The sequence below is a fragment of the Phodopus roborovskii genome, unplaced genomic scaffold (genome assembly GCF_943737965.1).
Source record: "Phodopus roborovskii unplaced genomic scaffold, PHOROB, whole genome shotgun sequence".
Classification (NCBI taxonomy): Eukaryota; Metazoa; Chordata; class Mammalia; order Rodentia; family Cricetidae; genus Phodopus; species Phodopus roborovskii.
The window spans coordinates 2,048,070-2,065,767 of NW_026126651.1; the positions used below are offsets into that span (position 1 = coordinate 2,048,070).

General features: G+C 58.5%; 3 protein-coding genes across 3 annotated transcripts; 2 read left to right on the forward strand and 1 right to left on the reverse strand.

Annotated features, from left to right (window-relative positions):
• Positions 1 to 656: 656 nt before the first annotated feature.
• Positions 657 to 10,763, forward strand: Slc17a7 (solute carrier family 17 member 7). The gene is made up of 12 exons (XM_051174181.1): positions 657 to 857; positions 4,982 to 5,234; positions 6,049 to 6,167; positions 6,370 to 6,484; positions 6,558 to 6,645; positions 6,783 to 6,869; positions 6,964 to 7,106; positions 7,735 to 7,884; positions 7,999 to 8,131; positions 8,974 to 9,084; positions 9,420 to 9,547; positions 10,473 to 10,763. The coding sequence occupies exons 1-12, from the start codon at positions 796 to 798 to the stop codon at positions 10,761 to 10,763; spliced, it is 1,680 nt and encodes a 559-aa protein (XP_051030138.1). The 5' UTR covers positions 657 to 795.
• Positions 10,764 to 12,002: 1,239 nt separating this feature from the next.
• Positions 12,003 to 14,527, reverse strand: Gfy (golgi associated olfactory signaling regulator). Its single transcript, XM_051174300.1, has 3 exons — positions 13,399 to 14,527; positions 12,484 to 12,657; positions 12,003 to 12,232 (listed from the first exon to the last, which is right to left on the reverse strand). The coding sequence occupies exons 1-3, from the start codon at positions 14,525 to 14,527 to the stop codon at positions 12,039 to 12,041; spliced, it is 1,497 nt and encodes a 498-aa protein (XP_051030257.1). The 3' UTR covers positions 12,003 to 12,038.
• Positions 14,528 to 17,107: 2,580 nt separating this feature from the next.
• On the forward strand, positions 17,108 to 17,626 carry Pth2 (parathyroid hormone 2). Its single transcript, XM_051174358.1, has 2 exons — positions 17,108 to 17,274; positions 17,433 to 17,626. The coding sequence occupies exons 1-2, from the start codon at positions 17,108 to 17,110 to the stop codon at positions 17,605 to 17,607; spliced, it is 342 nt and encodes a 113-aa protein (XP_051030315.1). The 3' UTR covers positions 17,608 to 17,626.
• Positions 17,627 to 17,698: the final 72 nt, after the last annotated feature.

The window sequence follows — 17,698 nt, forward strand, 5'->3', positions numbered from 1 at the left end:
CTAAGCAAAACAAAACAAAACAAAACAACAACAAAAAAACCCCAAACCCAACGGTTTTTATTTTGGTTTGTCTGTGAAACCCTGCCTGTCCTTGAACTCCTTCTATAGACAGGCTGGACTCCTGCTCAGAGAGATTTGCCTGCCTCCATCTCCTGAGTGCGGGGGGGGGGGGAAGGGGGGGTTAAAGGTGTGTGCCACCATCGCTCAGGTGTTTGTTGTTTTTTTGTTTTTTGTTTTTTTTATTGGAGACAGGATTTCTGCCTCCCCAAATCCCGGGATTTAATTTAAGGTTTGCATCACCACCTCCCGGCTCAAAAATATTTTTTTAAGTAAAGAAAACGAGAAAGCCAAAGCTTGGATGGGGAAGCGAGTTCAGGAGCGCAGAGGGACCCAGTGAGCATGGACCGCGCAGCGTGATTTGGGAACTGGATCGTGAGGGGTCACAGAGTTCGGTCCTAAGGGCGTGGCCTTGAGCTGGCCAGGTAGAAGGAGAGAGAGGGTCTAGCCTGTGAGGGACTGGCCTACAGCCCCCAGGTAGGTGGGCGGCAGGAGAGGGCGGGTCTTGTTTGCAAGGGGTGGGGCCTCGTTGGGTGGGCGTGAACCCCGCCCCGCCCCGCCCCGCCCCCCGACGTTGAGTCCCGCTTCAGCCCCGGGCAGCTGGCACTCTCTGCTTGCTTCCCCCCGAGCGGAGCTGCGGGGCCGGGCCGGGCCGGGGCGGACCCCGGGATCCCGGACGCGGCCGCCCGGGCCCGCGGGCGGGGGGGTTGGCAGGGGACCCGCGTGGGCACCGCCGCCATGGAGTTCAGGCAGGAGGAGTTTCGGAAGCTGGCGGGGCGCGCCCTGGGGAGGCTGCACCGGTGAGCCTGGTGGGGTCCCTGGGAGGGGAAGGGTGAGGACGCCCCCTCTGCACCCGGGCCGAGGGAGATGGCACCCTGGCATGGGAGGCCCACCCATCTGCTCAGGGATCCGCCTGTGGGTGCTGCTCTCCCATCCTGCCCGGCCCCGCATCTTTCCCCCACCTAGGGCTTGGCTTTTTCTTTGAGGTTGTGCATCCCTCTGGGTTTCTGTCCACCTGTCTTCTGTCTTTTTACTTTAGATGTGTCTCCTCTCTCTGGATGCCCCCTCCCTCATCTCTGGGGCTCTGTCCCTCCCTCTGATTAGGAGCCATTGCGCTCTCGGGAGTCCATCAGCCCTGATTCTGAGTGCCTTGTGCTCCCCAACCCGCTTTCTCCGGACCTGGGGTCTCCACTTTGAGCTGTGTGTCTCTCTTGGAATCTCTGACTGTCTCTCTGCATTGCTGTCTTCCCATGGCTCTCCATCCCCTCTCTCTCTCAGGTTCTGTCCCTAGAGGCATTTAATCTGGAGCTAAAGCGGATTGGGGCTGTTGGTTCTTGTCCTTGAGGGGGGTTAAGCTGAGAGGGAAAAGCTGGGTATCCCAGGTCCCAGGGCGGCGAGGGAGTTTCAGGCCACAAAAGCAAGTTAATCTTGGGGTGTAGTATGGGCTTCCCAAGGGATATAGGTCAGAACTGGGCGACATTTGCTCCCACCCAGAGCCATGATTCCAGTGACCTCAGTGTCCCCGAGGTAGCCTGGACGCCTCCCAGCCTCTCACCCCCAACCCCAGCTCTGGCTCTAAGTCAGGGAAATTACTCAGCTCTTGAGAAGCCTAAAAATATCCTTCCACAGTGCGGGAGGAGATGGCCTCGTGGGCATGGCGCCCTTAGACCCCGCTGGCTTCAGTGTCCTGGCCCATCTTTTCGTGGTCCTGGTCCTTCTCACTGGGCCACCTGAGTCTAGTGTTAGTCTGGCAGCCCAGCTCTCCAAGCACCCAAAGTTAACCCCACCTCTGGTACCATGAGAGGGATAAGGTGGACTGAGGGAGGCAGGAAGGTGGGGGGGGCCGGGGGGGGGCTTGGAGGAGGGGAGCTGAGACAGCTTCACCTCTGTTTTCCAATTCCCGTCCTTCCCCGCCCTTTTTTCTCGCCTCCTTTCACGAGTTTCTGAAAATACACCAGTGTGAAGTCAGGGGAGTGAGAGAGAAAGACACAGCGCAGGCAGCGGCAGCGGTGGAGGGGGCTGAAGGGGGCGGTCCTCAGGCCTCCCTCCTGGATCCCCAGCCTCGCCTCTCCAAACCACAGACCCCAGGAGGAGCGGCAGGAAGCTGGGGAGGGGGCAAGCATCTATTTGCTTACAAAACTCACAATTCACTTCGACAGTGAGGGGCATCAACGGCTGAGGGCCAACAACATTTGAACCCAGGTTATTCTTCCCAAGCCTGGGATGAGAGCTAAGAGCCACAGATGTCCCTGAAGGTGGACATGAGTGATGGCAGCTGGGGGCTGGGGTGTCTCTTGGATGAGGCACCCCAGGGTGACTTAGAACAAAGAAGAGCCAGGAGACGGGGGTCCTTTGCTTCTGGCAGCCAGGTTCTGGGCAGGGCAATGCTGGGGGTCAGGGATGGATCAGGCCCAAGTTGCTTTCCTTTGGTGTGACCTTGGACCTGTGACATCTGTTTTTGGAGTCTCAATTTCCTAATTCTATAATAAGAAGGAACCAGACAGCGACCAAGGCACAGGAGAGAGACTCAGGGAGTGGACGGGTATCTTGAGAGAGCAGTTGAGACAGGAAACTCCGGCCTGAGGGACACATTCCCTCACCAAGTCCTTGGCCTAGCTGGGGCCATTCGGAGAGGAGATGGGGCTTCTCTGTGACTCTTGTTATTTTGAGACAAGGTCTCCAGTAGCCCAGGCTGGCCCTCGGGCTCCCGACCACCTTGCCTCCATCTTCCAGTGCTGGGGACACGTGCACACCCCACCCCACCTGGCTACACCTGCCCCCGCAGTGATAGCCGTGTTCCGTTCTTGTTGATACTCAGAGTCCCTGCTTGAAAAGCCTGTCTTAGAGAGATCTGCCATCTAATATAAACAACAAGTATCAGAATTCTAGGGCTAGACCCAGACCTGCAGTTTCCGAGTTGATCAGGAATCAGAAGTCAGCCTAGGGCCCACACAACCTCACAGGTGATGTCCTGTGGAGGGGAGCATGCAGGACCCTTCGGTCCTATTTGCTCGTTCTGGAGGCGTTGATTCCCTCTTTCTACCTTCCTTCCCTTGGGTCCTCTCTACACCATCTCTCTTTCTTTCCCTAGGGACCCCCCTTTTTTTTTTGTTTTGTTTTGTTTTTTGACAGGCTCTCGTTCATCACCAGCTATGTAGACTAGGCTCGCCTGGAACTCAGAGCTCCTACCTCTGCCTTAAAGTACTGTGATCAAAGGTGAGCGCCACCATATGGCTTGTTTTGTTGAGACAAAGTCTGGTGTAACCTAGGCTGGCTTCTGCTAGACGGGCAAGGCTGACCTTGAACTTCTGATCCTCCTGCCTCTGCCTCTAAGTGTTGTGATTACAGATATGTGCCAATATACCTGGCTTTTGCAGTGCCGGGGTGGAACGCAGACCTTCCTACGTGCTAGGCAAACACCTGCCAACTGAGCCACAGCCTGCTCTCCTTGTCTGACTCTGTAGCCCGGGGTGGTATTGAAATTGCAGCAATCCTCCTGCCTCAGCCTTAAGAGTGCTGGGGTTACAGGCGTGACCTTCCACCACCCCTTCCTTGCCCACCCCTCCCCACCTCCTTAATTCTCGAGATGGGGCTGTGGCCGTGTTCATTGTCCCCGCCCCCCCCCGCAGTCTGGCTGTTCTTTCCTCCCCCGTCCCAGCCCTCCCCGCTCCCATCTGTTCTTACCCCTTCCTGGGATCCAGCCTGGTTGCTTTCCTGCCTCGCGGGGCCACGGTGAACCCTCACTGTCCCCATGCTCGGGGCCTGTCACTGCCTCAGACCGTTCGCCCTCCACGCCTCCCCATCTCTCTGTTTTCTAGTATCAGGCTCTCTGCCCTCCTCACCCCACATCCGCGTCTCTAACGTGAGAGTGAATCCCTGCTCTCTCCCGGAGCCTGCCTGCTTCTCTCTAATTCTCTGACCCTCTCTCTTCCTTTCTCTAGGTCTCTGTCACCTTCCCGCTCTTACTCTCCTCCACCCCCCCCCCGTCCCCCAAGTCTTAGGCTACTTCCCCGTCTACTCCCCAAGCTTCTGACTCGCTCTTCTCTTCGTTGCTCTTTGTCTCTCCCCCAGCCATCTCCCACCTCCCTGGTCTCTCCCCGCCTGCCTCCAGCAGCCTCCCTCTGGCTGGGAGACAGCCCCTGCATGAGCCCTCTCTATCTATCATCAGACTCAATCCTGGATGCAGATGGGGCGGAGGCGAGAGTCAGGCTGGGGAAGGAGCGCCAATCCTCCCTACCAGGGCCATCTGTCCCTTGCCAGGACACCAGCCATCACTCCCCCTCCCTTTCCCCAGGCTGACAGTCTGAACCTCAGATTCCCCAGGGGGAGCCCGAGCTGGACTGCCGGCCTGCAGCCCTGAGGAACTCCCCAAACCCACACGCGTGGGAACGGGCTTCAGCCCAGGGCAGGGCAACCCGGGGGTCGGAATAGACAGCCGAGGCGGCTTGGAAGCTCCTGCTCTGTTGACACACCTCTGCGCAGTCGTCTCCTCTACCTTTGCTGACTCTAACAGACTCAGACCTGCATCTGGCGGAGGGGGCGGGGGAGCGTCTTGGAGCTTGTGGCGGGGACTTGACTCCAGAGGGTAGTTAGTGTAGTCTGTAACTCCCTAGCCGAGGGAGGGGGAGGGCTGCGGAGGCGACTGAAGGTCTTGACCCACAAGTGAATCCAGGCAGGAGGCAGCTGCTAGAGACCTGGGCTCTGGGACTCTGAATTCTGGGTCTGACGAGGAATGTGGGCTTTGCCATTCACTACTGTGTCGCAGGGAGGAGACACCTGAGTTCTTGGATGGAGGGCGGGAAAGACAGGTCCAGAGATGCCTGCACGCCAGTGAGGGCAGCAAAGCAAGGTTAAGCCTGGAACCCCGGTGTCGCCGGGAGGAGGGGCCTGGCCTGCTGAGTCTTTGCTTCTCGCTGCCCTGCAGGCTGCTGGAGAAGCGTCAGGAAGGCGCCGAGACTCTGGAGCTGAGCGCCGACGGGCGCCCGGTGACCACGCACGCGCGGGACCCGCCTGTGGTGGACTGCACCTGCTTTGGCCTCCCTCGGCGCTATATCATTGCCATCATGAGTGGTCTGGGTTTCTGCATCAGCTTCGGCATCCGCTGCAACCTGGGCGTGGCCATCGTGTCCATGGTCAACAACAGCACGACCCACCGTGGGGGCCACGTGGTGGTGCAGGTAGCTGCTCTGGCGAGCCCTGCTTACGGCCCACGATGTCATGCGCGGCCAGTTTACACGCCTTCCCACCTACAATCCTGTGGCCAGCCCATCAGTGACTCCCTGCAGATCTGACCTGTCCCCGCCTTCCTAAATCCTGCCCTGATAGAAAGCTCCACCCCATTTCCATCCCAGATTAAATGTCACACCAGGATTGGGTTTGATACTCATTACCTCGGTTCATTTTGGACCTTCTAGCCAGTTCTCTTACAGCTGTGTCTCACGTTTGTGTTCCTGGGTGACATTTATACAATTTAACTCCCATCTCAAGCTCCTTTCCAAATTTACCTCTGCCTTTGCCCACCTGATTAGTTCTGATCCTAAAGCTCCCTCCAAGTGCAGATTTACACTGTTTTAACTTGGCTATTATAGAAGCCATGTCCATGCTTGGGAAAAGAAAAAAAAAATCTTAGTTTGGTCTGTAGCTTACCTGAAGCCCCATCCTTTGCTCCAATGTAATTCTGATAAGGAATAACCCTAATTTAGCTGCTTCTTGGCCCTGCCTAGACCCCATACAGGTCTGTCCACAAACAGGAGGCAGTCATCCCCACACATGGGGATATTCAGGGAGGGGATACTGAGGTAAGCAAGCAAGTAGAACTAGGCTTCTGGGCAGCAGCTTGTAGCTAAAGTGGTAGGGAAAGCCTTAGCAACATAGAAGGGCGGAGCTCCAGCGAGCTCTGATGGGCAGGTGTGGGCACGGAGACTCTGGGTGCTGATTGGTGGAGGGTGGGGTCTGGAGGGCGGCCAGGGTGATGTGTATTTCGACCCACAGGAAGCCCAGTTCAACTGGGACCCGGAGACTGTCGGCCTCATACATGGCTCCTTTTTCTGGGGCTACATTGTCACTCAGATTCCTGGAGGATTTATCTGCCAGAAATTCGCAGCCAACAGGTACAGTGCTGCGGTCTCAGGGCGTCAGACATTCAGCTGGGCACGGTAGAGCTACACGGTGTGGTCTCGGGTTTGGCTCCGGGGGAACTGGGAGGGCATCTCTTAGAGGTGGCCTTGAGTTCTGTGGGCGGGCAGGGCGGGAAGGCGGGACCACATGAACTCCGCACTACATCTGCCTCGGCTTCTCCACCTTTCTCAACAGGGTCTTTGGCTTCGCCATTGTGGCCACCTCCACCCTAAACATGTTGATCCCCTCAGCAGCCCGTGTCCACTACGGCTGTGTCATTTTCGTGAGGATCCTGCAGGGACTGGTGGAGGTAAGCCCTGCCCCATTACATTAGCCCTGCTGCCCTGTCTGACCCACCTCTGACCTCCGCGCTCCCTCCCCAGGGGGTCACATACCCTGCGTGCCACGGCATCTGGAGCAAATGGGCCCCTCCCTTAGAACGGAGCCGGCTGGCGACCACAGCCTTTTGCGGTGAGGTGAAGGGCTGGGGGCTGGCTCCTGTGTGAGGGGCTGAGCCGTGAGCTCAGCTTCGCAGGGGCAGATCCCAGGGCTGAGGGTCTGTTCCCCTGGGGAAGACAGGCCTGTTCTCCGCTCTCGCGGTCCCGCAGGTTCCTATGCTGGGGCAGTGGTCGCCATGCCCCTGGCTGGAGTCCTGGTGCAGTACTCAGGATGGAGCTCTGTCTTCTATGTCTATGGTGAGGGACTTGGATGCACGGGTCCGGGGGGGGCACTGGGGCTGAGCGAGGCTGGGGTCACCCTCCTCCCATCCCTTCCTCCCAACCCTCCCAGGCAGCTTTGGGATCTTTTGGTACCTGTTCTGGTTGCTCGTCTCCTACGAGTCACCTGCACTGCACCCTAGCATCTCAGAAGAGGAGCGCAAATACATCGAGGATGCCATCGGAGAGAGCGCCAAGCTCATGAACCCTGTTACGGTTGGTTGGTTGGCCATGCAGCTGCGGGACTGGGCAGGGCGGGCAGGGGCAGGGGTGTGCTGGTTCGAAGCTGTGCAGAGAAGGTAGGACTGCCCAGTAAAAGGCTGGGGCTGAAAGGGGCGTGGTGATGCCGGCCTGTCATCCCAGTACTTGAGGGCCTGAGGCAGGAGGACTGCAAGTTCAAGGCCAGGTCAGGGAATATAGTGAAACTGTGTTTCAAAAGTGAAAAGTGGGTTAGAGGTATAGCTCAATGGTGGATCATTAGCCTAGAACCCCCCCCCCCAGTGAGGGGTTGGAGTGTGGCTCAACGATAGAGTGCTTGCCTAGCATGCTTGAGGTCATTCATAGGTTCTATTCCCACTACTGAAAATAAATAAATAAATAAATAAATAAATAAATAACCACCCTCTGGAGTCAGGACCCATCCTGCATCCTTGCAATGCAACCTTAAGGCTGGGTTTTTAGAATCCCTCAGGCCCCAGGAGTAAAGACATGCCCATGCTATGGTGGGGTCCCCGAAGGGACCTGAAGTTCCAAGCCCTGGTATGTGTCTTAGCACGGTCTGCCCTCCCCCCTCCCCTCCCCCTCCTCTCCTCTCCCCTTCTCCCCCTCCCCCTCCCCCCCACAGAAGTTTAACACACCCTGGAGACGCTTCTTCACATCCATGCCAGTCTATGCCATCATTGTGGCCAACTTTTGCCGAAGCTGGACCTTCTACCTGCTCCTCATTTCCCAGCCTGCCTACTTTGAAGAAGTGTTCGGTTTTGAGATCAGCAAGGTTGGAGTGCAGGGGGGGAGGGGGGAGGGGAGGGTGCCTGCATCCCTAGGCGGGGAGGGAGGAGGGGGTTGGGGCACCCAAAGGGAGGGGCTGCCCACTCCCTTGCTCTCACAGGTGGGCCTGGTATCAGCACTGCCTCACCTGGTCATGACCATCATCGTGCCCATCGGAGGCCAGATCGCCGACTTTCTGCGCAGTCGCCGCATAATGTCCACCACCAATGTGCGAAAGTTGATGAACTGTGGAGGTGAGTGGGTGGGCCCAGGTGGAGCGGAGTACACAGGGGAAGGTGTGATGGGCAGGGTAGAGGAGGGGCTAAAGGGCGTGGCTGCCCTGACCCCACCTGAGTGAGTGAGGGCAGCGTGCCGCATTTTGACGAAGTTAGGTTGGAGACCGCCACGTGCCAAGGGTAGGCAGATGAGTACAGGTCCAGGTGGTGTGGAAGGGAGGGGCCCCTCATGAGGCTGGGTAGAACCAGACTGAAACTAATCTTGCCAGGTGGTAGTGTACTAATCCCAGCACTCGGGACGCAGAGGCAGGCGGATCTCTGCGAGTTCGAGGCCAGCCTGGTCTACAGAGCGAGTTCCAGGACAGGCTCCAAAGCCACAGAGAAACCCTGTCTCAAAAAACAAACAAAAAACCCCCAAAACAACAATAAAAAACCTAGTCCGGGAGCTGGGGTGGAGGAGGGGCAGGAGCAGCTGTGGATGGGGACCTGAACCCTATATAACCCTAAAACCCTAGATGATCATACCTGGGGTTTTAGGGAGACAGGTCATGGGCGGGGACCTAGCAAGATGGTGGACAGCAGGGTTGGGGGGTGTGAGTGGGGTCCCCGGCTTCCCTATGTGATAGGGACTGGGTGTTGGGCCTAGTCAGAAGATGGGACCACGGTGGCCCTTTTTAAGGCCAAGGTGCTGAAAGACACAGATTGGGTTGGGTCTTGTGGGAGCAGGGTCTGCTCTGGCTCTGGCTCGGTGGAACTGGAGTCAGGTCTTCTGCAGGTCAGATGGGGTCAATCAAGGCTGGGAATGTGTCAGGTGGCCAGTGGGCTCACAATGGGCACTTGGTAGACATGGCCCTTTGCAGGATTCGGGATGGAAGCCACGCTGCTGTTGGTGGTAGGATACTCACACTCCAAAGGTGTGGCCATCTCCTTCCTCGTCCTGGCTGTGGGCTTCAGCGGCTTTGCCATCTCTGGTGAGAACCCCAGATGGGTAGCTGGGGTTACTGGGGTCAGCTCAGGCCTGAAATGGGCTTCTCAGGAGCTAGAGAGGTCGGTGTCGGTCGGTGTCTTAGCAGTTAAGAGTTGCGACTCTTTCAGAGGACCTGAATTTGGTTCCCAGACCACCCAACTGCTAGAAGTGGACCATGCGCCCCCTCTGGCCTCTACGGGTACTGCACACATGCATACCCTCACACAAACACAACCATAAATACAAATCTCTAAGATGAGTGCCTCAGAAGAGAGGATGGGTGGCTGTGACCCTGCATGGGGATTTGGTGTGACAGCTGCTGACTTGATGCCCCACCAGGGTTCAACGTGAACCACTTGGACATCGCCCCGCGATATGCCAGCATCTTGATGGGCATCTCCAATGGCGTGGGCACACTGTCTGGGATGGTGTGTCCAATCATCGTGGGTGCAATGACCAAGCACAAGGTTAGCACAGCCCTCCCAAAGAATGCCTGGAACCTTCTGGTACCCATCCTTCCTCCTCTTTCTTTTATCTACCTCCTTCCTTTCTTTTCTGCCGGCCTTTCTTTAAGAAATGATTTTTTTAAGTTCTATTTATTAATTATTTATAGTGTTCTCCCTGCATGTATTCCTACAGGCCAGAAGAGGGCGCTAGATCTCATTACAGATGGTTGTGAGCCACCATGTGGGTGCTGAGAATTGAACTCAGGACCTTAGGAAGAGCAGTCAGTGCTCTTAACCCCTGAGCTGTATCTGCAGCCTCTTTCTTTTCTTTTCTTTTCTTTTTTTTAAGACAGGATATTTCTGTGTATCCCTGGATGTCCTGGAACTCAATATGTAGACCAGCTGGTCTCAGAGATTTTCTTTTATCTCTTAAAAAATCCATTTGTATTGGTTTCCTTGTAGCGTAGTGTGTGAGCTATGGTGCTGTGGGATATGTATTGGTCTCTCTCCACCATGTGGGTCCCAGGGCTGGAATTCAGGTCATCAGGGTTGGCACACCCTCTTCTGGCTGAGCCATCTCACCATGAACCATATTTTTTAGTCAGAGTCTCATTATGTTGCCCTGGCTGGTCTGGATCTCTATGTAGGCCAGGCTGGCCTCGAACTCACAGAGATGTACCTGCCTCTGCCTCCCGAATGCTGGGATGAAAGGCGTGCACCACCACACCTGGCCTCCTTCTATTTTTAATTGTGTGTTCCTGCATGTACATGCTGTGTCCACAGAGGTCCGAGGGCATCCAACTCCGTGCAATTAGAGGCCATTGTGAGCTGCCTAATGTGGGCACTGGGACCTGAACTTGGGCCCGGTGTCAGCCTGCAGAGTTGCTGAGGTGACACGTGCGCACGTCTCTGTGTTTTGACCTTGTGCTGTGTTGTGTGACCCCAGACTCGGGAGGAGTGGCAGTACGTGTTCCTCATCGCCTCCCTGGTGCACTACGGGGGTGTCATCTTCTACGGGGTGTTTGCCTCGGGAGAGAAGCAGCCGTGGGCGGAGCCGGAGGAGACGAGCGAGGAGAAGTGTGGTTTCGTAGGCCATGACCAGCTGGCTGGGAGTGACGAAAGTGACACAGAAGACGAGGCTGAGCCCCCGGGGGCCCCCCCTGCCCCTGCCTCCTACGGGGCCACACTCAGCACAGCTCAGCCTCCCAGGCCCCCGCCCCCCGTCCGGGACTACTGACCGCGTGCCTCCCTCTGACTGGCAGTTCCCAGGCCTCCACTCAGGACACCTCTGCCTGAGCAGCAGCCTGAGGGACCCGGCTCGCTCTGTCCTGCCCCGGGCCTAAGATGCCTAAGATGCGAGTCTTCCCCTGTCCCCAGTCAACCAACCTTCCCTTCTCAACGGCCTCAAAGCGGCGAAGCCGCGCACTAGCCGCTTCAAGGATACCCAGACATCCCTGAAAGTTGTTCTCCTTTCGGGGCTTTATTTGGATGGACCGCTCAACCCCGTTCTCTCTTGTGGTTTTGAGGCTCCGCTCCTTGTCGTGGGACCCCAGGGATTCTCAGGGCACCCCAAGATTATTCAGCTGGTCCCCAGCTCAGAGAAATCCATGGTTGTCATCCATTCGTCCCAAGGCCCTCCTAACCATTCTGCATTTCCCGAGTTGGTTTAAGCAAACACCAAGCCTGCCCGCCATGCCAAGGACTGATTCTCACCAGCGTTCCTGAGAGGAAATGGCGGTTTCAAGTCTCCCGACTCCTGACCTTGCCCCCCCCCCCAGCACACTTGGCCAGGCCTGGCCATTGTCTGTAGGTAGCGCCATGGGCAGGGAAACGGCCCAAGTGGCTCTGCTCACCCCATGCTTTTCCTGACTTAGTTTTCAGGTCTCAGTAGTGGCTGCTCAAGTCCCCTGACTGGGTGGCCGGAAGCTGTCACCTCTCCTGTGGTTTCAGGGCCTCCCTCCCCCCCCCCCCCAGATCCTTGCACTTTATTCTCCTGGGCAGTTCAGACTGCCCTTAGTTTCTCAGTGGTCATTGTTGTGTCCCTCAGGGGCTAAATTACTCCACATCTGGGGTGCTTCCCTCTTAGACGCCCTCTTTCTTAGAAATCCGGGGGGGCTGTAGAAGTGAGGGGACCCCACGAGAGAGCGGGCTTGGGGAAGAGGGCTGTTCCTGGGGCAGGCTCGTGTCTGTGTGTCTGTCTGTGACAGTAAATCCTGCTCTGCCCGTCCCCTGCCCAATAAACGCTCTGGTGTGCAGATGAGGCTGTCAGCCCGGCCTCCTCCCTCGCTCCTCTGCCGCTGTCTGCACTGGGGTTCCCGCTCCCCTTGCTCTAGGCTGGACCCCAGGCCCCAGTCTAGGCCTGCTTCTCCACCGGTCTGGCGTGGGTCCCACCGCCCCGTGCCAAGCACTCAGGTGCACACTCCAGTGGGTGAGGTGGTTTATTGGGAAGCTCTGCTTGGCTCTGGGTTCTTCTAGGCCTGGAAGCTGGATTAGGTCTGCAGTGCTGCGGGAATCAGACGAAGTTGGGGGACAGCGCGGCGGGCGACAGGGCCTCCAGGCGCTGTGGCCCGCGGGGTGGAGGGGGCAGCTTGGGCGGCAGTGGAGGCGTGGGAGGTGGCTGCCGCGTGGCGATGTGCGAGGGCACCCACGCATCGGGGGCATAGAAGTAGAGGTCCAAGGGGTCCTTCGGGGTGTCCAGATGCAGTACTGCAGGGCAAGGGAGGGGTCAGGCGTGTGTGGGAGCTGAGGGTACCCTGGAGGGCTCTGAGTGTGTGTGAGTGTGAGTGTGTGTGTGTGAGTGTGTGGGGTGGAATCTGGGGGTGAGAACCCATCTCAGAAGAGGAGGGAGGAGGCCAGGAAGGAGGAAGACCGTGGTCGCCTGTGGCAGGAGCCTGTGTTCTTCAAGGATACGCTAAGTCCCTTGCAAGGCCTGGAAAAGGAAGCTGGCCGGCACTCACCTGGCTCATCTCCGCTGTCCTGGAGCCTGTGGTGTGCAAAGGACCTGTGTCTGGAGGCTCGGCGGTACAGACACCACAGCAGGAGGAAGACACCAATCAGCATCCCTGTCCCCGCCAAGAACAGGCACAGGGCTCCGCTGATGGAGCCTCGCGGGCGGCTGACCAGAGTCACCCCTGAGAAATGACAGCTATTTAAACTGAGGGCGTCCTCCCTCAGCCCCGGCCCTCCTCCCCCTCCTCCCTCAGCCCCAGCCCTCCTCCCTCAGCCCCGGCCCTCCTCCCTCAGCCCGGCCCTCCTCCCTCAGCCCGGCCCTCCTCCCTCAGCCCGGGCCTCCTCCCTCAGCCCGGCCCTCCTCCCCCTCCTCCCTCAGCCCGGCCCTCCTCCCCCTCCTCCCTCAGCCCGGCCCTCCTCCCTCAGCCCGGGCCTCCTCCCTCAGCCCGGCCCTCCTCCCCCTCCTCCCTCAGCCCCGGCCCTCAGCCCCGGCCCTCCTCCCTCAGCCCGGCCCTCCTCCCTCAGCCCGGCCCTCCTCCCTCAGCCCGGCCCTCCTCCCTCAGCCCGGCCCTCCTCCCTCAGCCCGGCCCTCCTCCCTCAGCCCCGGGCCTCCTCCCTCAGCCCCGGCCCTCAGCCCCGGCCCTCCTCCCTCAGCCCCGGCCCTCCTCCCTCAGCCCGGCCCTCCTCCCTCAGCCCCGGCCCTCCTCCCCCTCCTCCCTCAGCCCCCGGCCCTCCTCCCTCAGCCCCGGCCCTCCTCCCTCAGCCCCGGCCCTCCTCCCCCTCCTCCCTCAGCCCCGGCCCTCCTCCCTCAGCCCCGCCCTCCTCCCTCAGCCCCGGCCTCCTCCCTCAGCCCCAGCCTCCTCCCTCAGCCCCAGAGCCCAGCCCCAGCCCTCTGCTGTGACATCTATGGCCAGGCCCCTCACCAGTGTCCTTTATTCGTTCCACCAGGATGATAGTATTGACTGTCTCTCCTCGGCTGTGTCTCTGAGGGGCCTGGGGCTCCCCAGGAGCTACCTGGTTGGGGTGTTGTGGAGGAGCAGGACGGCCTGCAATCCGTGCAGAGGGAGGAGGGTTGTTTGGTCCTTTAGGGCCTGAGTTCTGGGGTGCGTTCAGCTCTTTGGTCCCTAGGGGATCTGAGGTGGACAGGCCAGGGATGCCAGCTTGGGTGGCTGCAGGGGCTCCCGGGCTGGGACTCAAGCCTGGCTCACCAGGCACGGTGGCTTCCTCCCTGAAGGGTGTCGTTGGCTGAGTGGGGAGACTAGTGGTGACCTCCAGGTCAGAGGTCACGGCTATCTCTGTTGCATTTTGTTTGAGGGTTGTGGGGAACTCTGTTTGGGGGCTATCAGTGGCGTTGGAATTCTGGGTGATGAGAAAGGGTGACTGTGGTGTTTCTGTGGGGCCAGGGTTGGTGGTTGGTGGTGAGGCAGAGTTTAAGGTTCTGGAGGTACTAAGGTCATTGGTCTCTAGGGACCTGAGGCTGAGGGGTTGGGTGGGGCCAGGACTTGGTACTTTAGGCCCTTCGCCTGGAAAGATTTGGGGAGTACCTTTGGGGATCTCAGGGAGGTCTTGGTGTATAGTAGGCACAGGATCAGTGTGTTTAGCTGCAGGAGGTTCTGGGGGCGGAGCTTTGAAGGGGTCAGGAGATCCAGACTGGGAAGTTGTAGTCAGGTCAGGTTTGGGGGTCTCAGGAGATTCTGGCAGTGCTGCATGTGAAGCCTCCTGGGGTTCTGTGACTGAGGTCATGAGCTGGGCAGGCATTGGGGTCTCTGGAGCATCTGAGAGGCTGGGGCTGGGGGTCTCACTTGGGTTTCCCCTGGAGATGTGATGGAGAGCTGAGGGCAGTGTCTTGGAGGGCTCAGGCAGAACCGTTGCAGGGTACCCTGGGGTAGGCCCATCTCTAGTAGAATTTTCTAGGGCACCAATGGGCATCCTAGAGGGCTGGATCATCCCCTGGGGGTGGGAGTCCACAGGCAGAGAGGCTGAGGGAGCTGCCTTGGAACCCAGACCATTGAGGAGGAAGAGGAGGAGGAAGATGGGACTGAAGGGCTGCATGGCTCAGCGATGCCTTAGCTGTGGAAGGAGGAGGTAGGAAAAGGTTAACCAAAGCATCCCGGAGCCATGTACACTCCCACAGGCCACACCCACTGGCTTCCAGAAGGAACAGGTCTGTCCAGGGACTCTGGCAAAACCCAACTGCAAGTCCCTGGTGGCTGTGGGGTGGTAACCATGGTCACCAAGGTTACGAGAGTTCAGGGATTCTTAGGAGTGGTAGTGCATTCCCAGTAGCTGAAAAATTGGGACATAATGACACCTTTTCAAGCTCCCGGAAATGTTAGATTCTACCTTCAAAGGGCATCAGATGGCTAAGGTCCGGGACACAGGACAACCTTCTCCCAGGGCTCTAAAGACACCAGGACTGCACAGGCTCTAACACTACAGGTTAAGAGTGAAAAGCTGGGACCCAAGCTGAGTCAGAGGGAGGAGGAAGGCTCCCTGGCCCTGAGAAGGAAGCGATTGGGCTCTGAGTCCCCACACAGTGAAGGGCCGAGGGAGCTTAGCAGCTTGAATATTGGGACCTGGGAGTGGGGAGAGGACATGGGATCCTTGGACCACGGGTAGAGGATGTCTGGACCCGAGTTCCAGGTCTTCCAGAGACAGGGATGTGAGGTGCAGCCCCATCAACTTGATGGGGATGGAGTCAGAACAGTAAGCGCTGTTCTTGATGAGGATGGAGCCGGGTGTCCAGTGACTTCTGTCGTGGGTGGGACACTTGGGGTCATGGGGTCTCTTACCTGTTCAGTGGTGTCCAAGACAAGAGCGGACGATCAGCGCTGGACAGAGGCAGGCAGGGAGTGTCGCTAAATGGCACTGGGAGGGGCTGGCACTAGGGGTCCCAGAGGTACACAGGCGAAGCACCTGACCCCCTCCCTGGGGAATCCTGGGAGCTTAGCAACAAGCTGAGGTTCTTAAAGAAACAGAGACAGGACCTCAGCACTAGGGCAGAGGAGGAAGGATTTAACCAAGGTATTTTCCCTTTGAAGCCCAAGTCTGGCCAGGTATGGTGGCCCATGATCCCTGTGATCCCTGTCCTTGGAAGGCTGAGGCAGCAGGTTTATGAGTTCAGAGCTGTCTTGGGTGACATAGTGAGATTCAGGCTAGCAAGATTGTGTGTTAAGAGCCAGGAGTGGTGGCCCATGCCTTTGATCCTAGCATTTGGGGGCTGAGGCAAGAAAACTGCCACAAATTTGAGGCTATCCTGGGCTACAGAATCAGTTCCAGGCTAGCCTGGGCTACAGTGTGAAGCCTTGACGGAAACAAACAAAAAACCAAAACCCAACCAATCATACACAAAAGGCCCCACAAAACTACCAACCCAATAGATATAAAGCAAACTCCCCATATATGAGTTCTGGGCTCAGCCATGTGGTGCTGGCGCGCACCTTTAATCGGAGCAGTTGGGAGGCAGAGGCAGGTGGATCTTTGTGAATTCTAGGACAGCCTGCTCTACAGACTGAGTTCCAGGGCAGCCAGGGCTACAGAGAAACCCTGCCTTGAAAACAAAAGTCCCAAGCCCAAGGATCTAAGTGCCTGGTACCTTTCTACTTTAATCCTACTAGACCACTCTGTCCCCTTTAAAGAGTCCAGGCTTCCAGGTGTCCCTTTGCCAGAACCCAGGACTCTGAGGCCCTGTGTTGACATTTTTCAGGTTTGGGATTCCAAGCTTAGACACCCCCGTCTGCAGAGGTAGGAGTCCAGGCTCCTGTTGACCTACGTTGCCTGTGATATGGGAGGAGGATGTGCCTCTTTCTTCGCCTCCTCCGTTGAGACAGTCCTATTACGTAGCACCCTTATGCCTCAGAACTGCCGTGATCCTCCTGCTTCTGGCTCCCGAGTGCTGGTCAGACAGGTGGCCTGCCCTGTGGGGTGGCCTTGGGAGCCTCCTTTAAACGTGCCAGGCAGGGTGGGTTGGGCCTTATCTTCACCATGTCCCAGTGTCCCTTTGGGGAAGGCTTCCTCGGGGTGGCCCACTTCACGATGGTGATCTCACCTGTCTGCACACTGGCATCTCTTCTGCCTCTGCCGGGCCGCCCGCCCTTCCACACCCACCTCTCTCAGCCTTCCTCTCCATCTCCAGAGCCCTCAGGCCTTGCCTCGCTTCATGTTATTTCCTTCCGAGGGCCCTCCCTGCCTTTGTCCTGTCTGGACGTTATTCCCCCCCCCCCTCTCTCTCTGGTTCCTCCGTTCTCTTTCTGCCTCTCTGTGTCCCTGACTTGTGCTCTAATGGTCCCCCTCTGCAGTCTCTATTTTTATCCTTCTGACACACCCTTGTGTCCACCTCTCTGTCTGTCCTCCCCACTCTTCTTCAGTACCAGCTCCGGGTCCCAATTAGTTGGTGGCGGCCACAGCAGCAGAGGCCCCCACCAGGCTTCTCATTACCGCTGGCGGCTCCTAATGAGCGTGGGGTGGAGTGACCCCGCGCCCCCAGCCCAGCCTGCGTCACTGCCAAGGCGGGGGTTGTGCGGGTATATAAGGGGGGGATGTGAGCATTGCTCTGAGCCCACAGCACGGTAGGGGGGCTCGCGGGAGGCTGGCTGGCGGGGGTTCAGGGTGGGCTCCCAGGTTCTGGGCGGCATGGTAACATCGAGAGCCTGTCCCCTGTGCCCACAGGTGATGGAGACCTGCCAGGTGTCCAGGAGCCCCCGAGAGCGGCTGCTGCTGCTTTTGCTGTTGCTACTGCTTGTGCCCTGGGGCACCGGCCCTGCCTCAGGTGTTGCCCTGCCCCTCGCTGGTGTGTTCAGGTAGGTGTGTGACCCCGGACACCCAGGAAAGGGAGGCGAGCCCCCCAAGGGAAGGCGAAATAACACGCGGGGGGTGGGGAAGGGCTTGACGTTAGGACACATGGGAACCGGTGGCCGGCGGGGCCTGGCCCTCAGCCAACTGCATCCTCTTCCTGCAGCCTCCGCGCCCCCGGCCGGGCCTGGGCAGACTTGGGTACTCCCCTGTCTCGACGCAGCCTGGCGCTAGCGGACGACGCAGCCTTTCGGGAGCGCGCGCGCCTGCTAGCCGCCCTGGAGCGCCGCCGCTGGCTAGACTCGTACATGCAGAAGCTGATGCTACTGGACGCGCCCTGAGCCCAATAAAGAGCCTGCCCCGCAGCGACTGCGCCTTCTTGCTGGGCTGCCCTAGCATGGGTGTGCGGGGGGGGGGGGGAGAAGGTCGGGG